This window comes from Mustela nigripes, chromosome 5 (genome assembly GCF_022355385.1).
Source record: "Mustela nigripes isolate SB6536 chromosome 5, MUSNIG.SB6536, whole genome shotgun sequence".
Classification (NCBI taxonomy): Eukaryota; Metazoa; Chordata; class Mammalia; order Carnivora; family Mustelidae; genus Mustela; species Mustela nigripes.
The window spans coordinates 147,151,196-147,158,182 of NC_081561.1; the positions used below are offsets into that span (position 1 = coordinate 147,151,196).

The 6,987-nt window shown below is 54.5% G+C and overlaps 1 protein-coding gene across 3 annotated transcripts in view; it reads right to left on the reverse strand.

Moving 5' to 3' along the window:
- Positions 1 to 313: 313 nt before the first annotated feature.
- The window catches only part of TBXT (T-box transcription factor T), an 8,704-nt gene continuing 2,030 nt past the window's right edge, over positions 314 to 6,987 (reverse strand). The window contains exons 4-8 of one of the 3 annotated variants that reach the window (XM_059399298.1): positions 6,197 to 6,258; positions 6,022 to 6,083; positions 4,275 to 4,448; positions 2,575 to 2,704; positions 314 to 587 (exon numbers count right to left, since the gene is read on the reverse strand). In XM_059399298.1, the coding sequence (XP_059255281.1) occupies positions 314 to 587; positions 2,575 to 2,704; positions 4,275 to 4,448; positions 6,022 to 6,083; positions 6,197 to 6,258 (702 nt within the window). Of the gene's footprint in view, positions 588 to 2,574; positions 2,705 to 4,274; positions 4,452 to 6,021; positions 6,084 to 6,196; positions 6,259 to 6,987 lie in introns of all 3 variants that reach the window. The other 2 variants (XM_059399297.1, XM_059399299.1) reach the window with 2 other exon arrangements.

The window sequence follows — 6,987 nt, forward strand, 5'->3', positions numbered from 1 at the left end:
CGCCCATGTGCCCTAGAGAGGCAGACAGTTTCTGGACCCCAGAATATCATTTTTACTGTGAATCGCGGTAAGTCCGGCCAGCGGCGAGGCCTCCGGACCGAATGCACCTGCGCACCCCAGCGGCCGCGGACCGCGGCCACCGCGCGCCCGAGAACAGCAGGACGCGGCCCCTCCTCTTGCTTTAAAGGGAGGGTGGTGGGGACTATTTTCTCCCCTGGACCCACGAGCTGCCGCGTTGTACCCCGAACGGCAACCAGGTCCGCAGCGGAGGCCGCACACGAAGTCCGGCGTCTGTCCCAGCGCAGGCCTCGCTTCACATGGAAGGTGGCGACACCGGCGTCCACGAGGCTAGGAGACGGGCCTGCGCCGCCGCGTCGTACTGGCTGTCGGGAATGTCTGTGGCCGTGGGGGCCCCTTCGTACAGCGGGGATCCGGACGAGGAGGAAGCCTGCCCCGGGTGGGTGAGAGGCGCGGCGTGCGCGGGCGAGCCCCGGAAGAACTGCGCGCCGAGCCCGTTGGCCATCGCCGCCGTCGGGGCCCCGGGCGTGATGGCGCCGTTGCTCACGGACCACAGGCTGGGGTACTGGCTGGAGAGAAACGGAGACGCTCAGGCCGCCGGAGACGCGGAGAGACGCGGAGAGAGGCTCCAGACGGCGCACGGGGACCCCGACCCCGAGACCCCCTCCCCCGATTGGCGCCCTGGACGGGGCCGTCCCCGCAGGCCGTTCGCTCTGTTGGGTGCGCAGAGCCACTGTCCCCTCCCGGCCAGAAACCGAAGTAGCGGACGGACCGCCCGCAGAGCTTGCCGAGCGCCCGCGCTCAGGCCGTCGTCTGGGGCTCGGGACCAGACACCCTGAGAGGTCCCAGGGGACATGCCCAGGCTGTGTTCATTGGCCCCGCTGCACTGCTGGGCTCTTGCCGTGGACACAGCACCCTCCCGGACAGCAGGGTACCAAAAGTGCCCGACGCCCGCACCGTCCCCCGCGCCACCCGGTGCAGCAGCAGGTCCGCGGGACACCGCGCAGGGCCAGCAGCCCGGAGCCAGACCCCGGCGCAGATCCCAGCGCGGCCCTTCACGGGCTGTGTCGGGCCCCCTGGGCTGCGGCTACTTTCCAGCCTGTTTTCCGACCCACGGAGGAAGCCGCTGGACATACAGATTTAAACCGCATCCGACTACGCTAACGTTGCTTTGAGAAAATGTCTTTCTACAGAAGAACGTCCGAGTTGAGCTGTGCTGTCTACCAAGCCCCGGCCGTATTTCAGGTGTATCTGACCTCGAAAACAAACCTGAGCTGAACAAAGTAGTTTACTGTCCCCTACACGGAGAGAAGAAACAGCGCTGAGATGCCCCATCAGAATGGGAGGGCTGTGGGACTGCAGGGACCCCCAGGGCCAGCGGTTTGCAACCTGCAGGTTAGTCCATTTAATGGTCTGCAGGTTCTGGGCCACCACTGGCCCTTGAACAGCTGGCTGCTTTGTGCACTGTTCGCTTAATATTTTAAGAGCAGACAATTAGGGGCACCTGGGTGGCTCAGCAGGTTAAAGCCTCTGCCTTCAGCTCAAGTCACGATCCCAGGGTCCTGGGATCGAGCCCCGCATCGGGCTCCCTGCTCAGCCAGGAGCCTGCTTCCTCCTCTCTCTCTGCCTGCCTCCCTGCCTGCTTGTGATGTCTCCCTCTCTATCTCTGTCAAATAAATAAATAAGCAAATCTTTTAACAACAACAAAAAAAGTAGACACTTAGATTCTCATTATAAAGGAATTTTTTCCTAGCCAAAAGAATTAAGATTTGGGGCATATTTTGGTATTCTATATATAATAAATCACACTGCTTTTGTAGTCAAGATAACCTGTCTACAGACTCACTCTGCTGTGAGCCAACAACTGTTAAATCGTTTAATGTCTCTGAGCCTGTTTCTTCAGAAAACAAAAGTTGACTTTCAACTTTGACTTATTTTTTAATAACCCTATGAAAAACAGCAATACATTTACCAATCAGCTTGATTTGTAAGGAGATCTCCCTGTACATTATTTTCAAGCTAATAATAAAATATTCATGGTTCTTTACTAGTTATCGGCATATATGTTCAGGACTTTGATCCTGTAGCCACAGAAAAGCCAACACTTTTTTCCCCTTAATTTAATAGCTCTTGTCAAAACTGGTTCTAGAAACATTTCTTCAAATTTCATCTGCTGACCCCAACAACTCTGTAAAGACAAGCTGAGGACGGGCGATACAGCATATTTTTTTCTTGTAGAAATGAGGCTCGGAGAGTTTAGGAGACTTGTCCCCTTTAGGAACTAGGAAGTATCAGAGCCGGGATGGGGGTCCTGGTTTCCCTCTGTCACAGCCCAGCTGCACGCCTGCCACCCCAAGGGCCACCAGTTCTCCCGGAAGACAGACTGGAACACTAACACGCCGTCATGTAACCTGGGATCCCAGGTTAGTGACAGAACTGCCAATGACAGCCCGGCTGCCCACAGTGAGCAGCAGAATAGAAATCCATGGGTGGGAACGGCATGATGTCACCCTCACGACCCCGGGACAGCGCACCTCACGTGCAGACATGCGTTACCTGGAGCTGGTGGGCGGGCCCGTGCCGTGGCTCATGGGGAGCATGCCGGTGTGGGTGGGGGTCCCAAGGCTGGGCCAGCTCTCGTGGGATTGGAGCATGGACAAACACGCCGATGGATTGTCAGAATAGGCTGCGGGCATAAGAAAGCATCATTAGTGGGGCGGGCGGGCTTCCAAGAGTGTAAGGATGCAGCGAAACACTAGCAACAAGTGGAGCTACCCCGCACCCGAGACAGAAGGGGTGCGGCATGGGACAGAAGGCTGTCCAGCCCACCTGGGGCTCCGTCGGGGGGGGGGGGGAAGCTGCTGCCTTCAGCTCCAGTCAGGATCCTGCTGGGATTGGTTCTGCATCGGGCTCCCTGCTCAGCCGGGAGCCTGCTTCTCCCTCTCCCTCTGCCTGCTGCTCCCCCTGCTTGTGCTCTCGCTCTCTCTCAAATGAATAAGTAATTTTTTTTTTTAGAATAAAAAAAAAGAAGACTATCCATTGGCCCATTTAATTGGTCATCAAAGGCAAATAATTATGGTCAAATGTATATATTAGAAAATAAATTCCAGTAAACCCAAGCTTTTTCTTTATCTTCAGATCAACAGATGCCCTGTAGAAAAGGAATCCTACGATCATTTGATCGGGAATTCATTATCTTTAAAAATAAACATAAATATAACTTTAACCTGCCTTTTTCCAAATTTTTATTTCTTAAGAGATGAAAAGATCTTGGGACACCTGGGTGGCTCAGTGGGTTAAAGCCTCTACCTTCAGCTCAGGTCATGATCCCAGGGTCCTGGGATCGAGTCCCACATTGGGCTCTCTGCTCAGCGGGGAGCCTGCTCCCCCCACCCTCTGCCTGCCTCTCTGCCCACTTGTGATCTCTGTCTGTCATATAAATAAATAAAATCATTTAAAAAGAGAGAGAGAGAGAGAGATGAAAAGATCTTAAAAAGCATTACTCTGGGCAAGACGAAAATATGATCTTCTAGACTCTGAGTCTGGCCGCTGGTTGAACAAGACCCCATGACTGTTTCTTTACCAAATCAGCTCCTTTCATTTCAAATCAGCTTTAATTGTTTATTTGTTTTATGGTGTTCATTAGCCATGTTCCTCCTTTTAGGGCCAGACAAAATTAAGTCTGGGCATAGGTGGCGTTAGAGGAAGCTAGACAAATGGATCCTAATGGTCCGGCCCTGCGTCCGTCGTCTGTAAGCACACATCGGGCTCCTGGAGCCGCTCATTCGGTGCGCCTGGGCCAGGTTCGAGGTGACGCTGCCGCAGGTCCAGGCACCACACATGGAGAAACAGACTTAGCGGATCAGTGGGAGAATCACGGGCGGTCGTGCAGGGGTCTGGCCAGTAATCCTTACGCCTGCAGGACCCAACATCGTCACCTGGGAGAGGTTCCTGAAACACCCAAACATGGGAACCTAGAGACAGACCCACAGTTCTGGGTGGAAAAGCTCCAGCAGTCGTTGAGTGCATTCGGAACCACAAGCCCCTGGCTGGACCTCACGGGGGCTGAGCCAGCAGCAGCAGCACGGACCTGAAATAAAGGTCCCTCTCGAGCTGCTGAAGACCTGGCCTGGGCGTGCGCTCCAGAAGAGGCCCTCCCCCGCCCCCGGATCTCTGGAGTCCCTCCTACAGATGCCTTCCTGCACGGTGGCTTCCATCCACCCCCACACCCAGGCCGACTCCGACGCAAGACTTACTTGGAGAATTATTCCGGTGTGCGTAAGGGCTGGGGTAGGGGGTTGGCCGGTGGTTCCTTAGGGCAGGGTACCTTTCACAGCCGTGCGTGGAGGGAAGAGAGAGGGGCCCTCCGAACTGAGGGTGGGGGGTGGCGGGTGGGCACAGGCTGCTGGTTCCAGGGATGAGCCACCCCCCTGCTGTGAGAAAAGAATGCTGAGTAACCGGCCTTTGCCTGGCCTGCATCAATTTAAAGGACGGACAGGAGAGCTGAGACTCGGAATCTGGGACTGGAACTCTTCCTGAAGGGTCCCCGACCAAGTGAGGTCTCCTAGTCCAAGTCTTAAGGCATCTGGGTTTCAGCTCCACAGCAGAGGCCACAGGTTGACAGGATTTCCAAACCCACAGAGCACCTGAGAAAAGCTGGGGACCCCAGCCCTGGCCAACGCCTACTGCTTCTTCAACCACTCCTTCTCAAACCTGCCAGAATCTTCCCAGCCCGTCAGCTTCCAGGCCCTAACTGCTGAGCATGAAAAAACCCAGAAACACGAAATTCAGAGCCAGATGAGCTCAAGACACACGGGGTGAGTCCGGCCCGTGGCACCCCCAGCCTCCATTCGGCTGCTCCGACCACCTCCCCAGGACGGGGGCTGTGTCCTGGCTGGACGTGTGCTGTTTTCTGCCCACTGTCCTTCTGCTTTAGGCTCACCTTCTCCCCGCCGTGCACATCCGCCAGAAAACCATCCCGACGCCGCCCTGCCCACCTCTCACACTCCAATCTCTTCTCTAGTCACTGCTTTTAAGTTTATTGTTGCTGTTGCTTTAAATTCAGAAAAGTAACCCCCAAGAGGACAACTACTCTGGCTGTAATTTCCGACAACCTTCAGACAACACTGAAATGAGGGAAAGGTCCGGATCTGCCCACAAAGCCTGCCCCCTTCACGTGCCCAAATGATGGCACCCCGAGCCCCTTCAGGGGAGCTGTTGGTTAAATTAGTGCAACAGACGATTAACGGACAGAGAACACAAAATGAGTGTCGGCGGAAGGTGCCACGCTGGTCCCCACAGCCTCCACAGGCGGCGGTGAGCCCTGACTCTCCCGATCATGTCCGTTGTCCAGGCTCCGAGCCCCTTCCCTGCACGGAGAGGGCGGCCACACGGGACTGTGTCTCCTACAGATGCTGCCCCACGGACCTGCGCCACTTTGTTCCGGCTCGTGGAACTCGGAAAGGAAGCTGGACCTACAGCACTTTCCCCATCCTGCACGCCACTGTTCCCACCAGCAAAACCCGCCGGAGCTGCTGGGCCATTCCTGGAACCGAAAGGGGCTTCAGGAGAAACCCGACCTGCTCATAAGCATCATCCCAAAGGCGGGCCTCCAGTCCGCCGCCAGTAACCCAGACAGAAACCATCTCCAAGTGCGGACGGCGAGGCCTTCTCCGCTTGCCCGACAGAACAGAGTCCAACCCCCACCAAGACCTCCACACTCCGACCCAGCCATAGTGGGGTCTGCCTAGAAGCCGAACAACAGAGCCTGGGGGGATTGTCCCTGCGTTCCCCGTCCGTCCCACGTGCCAGAAGCGCATTCACAACCCTCAGGGAGAGCAGAGGCGAGTGGAGACCGGCCCTAACACAGCTCCGACATCACGGGCCACGGAGGGCCACCTGGCCCCCGCCAGAAATGTGCTCTCACTTGCATCCCCAGGGCTGGCTCTCAGCAGCCTAGTCCTGGAAGCAAGGGACGTGCGGACAGAGTGCAACAAACCGTACATTGGGAGTACGCGGACTGCTGGCTGTCTCCAGGTTCCTCCATCGTATCTTTGTGATCACTTCTGTCAAAAAAGTGTAGAGTCGTCAAAAAGGAGAACATTCAGAAAATCCAATTTGCAGCAATATTTCTTCTTACTGTGTATTTCTTTGCCCAAAGGATATAGAATTCTCTCACCTTTCCTTTGCATCAAGGAAAGCTTTTGCAAATGGATTGTATTTGATTTTAAGAGCCGTGATCTGAAAAACAAGAAACCACATCGACTGGTACACTGTCCATCAGGCAGACGATTTAATTTGGTCCCTAGAAACAGGGAAACATCAGTAACCCCCCCGCCCCCGCCCCCGCCCCCTTTAAATATTCAAACATAATCAGACTTCCTTCCAGATCTATTTTTCTATTTGGGTCTGAAGTGGCTCAGTAATTGTCATATTTCGCAAAGAATAGTACATTTATGCAAGTTCCTCAATGCTGCTTTTCTGAGTGGAATTCACAGTGAGTTCAACCTACTGCTGACGACATTCTCTGTGCATAAATCAAACAAACATAGCTCAAAGCATCACCAGAATCGGCTTAGCAAGTAGCTCAACTCTGACAACTTAACCAGCGAGTCACAAAATGTCTGTCCTTTGGGGTCAGACTTAGAGATGTACAGGCATGAACTGGGATTTTGTGTGCAGCTGCCCCTTCCGTTTGTAGGACCCTCCACACTGCCCAGGTTTGCAGGGTTGCCCCATACCCCTACCCTTCCAGGAAGATCTCCAAAGATTTCCTCTCTCCTTCAACTTGTTCTTAGAAATTCTCACAGTATTAACCTAAATATTTGGTTCTTTTTACTCGGAGGATTTAATAGATGGTTCTCGTTTTATAGACAGGTCTACAGAGGATTAAAGGAGAAACGGGTGGACATAGATGGTTCTCGTTTTATAGACAGGTCTACAGAGGATTAAAGGAGAAACGGGTGGACA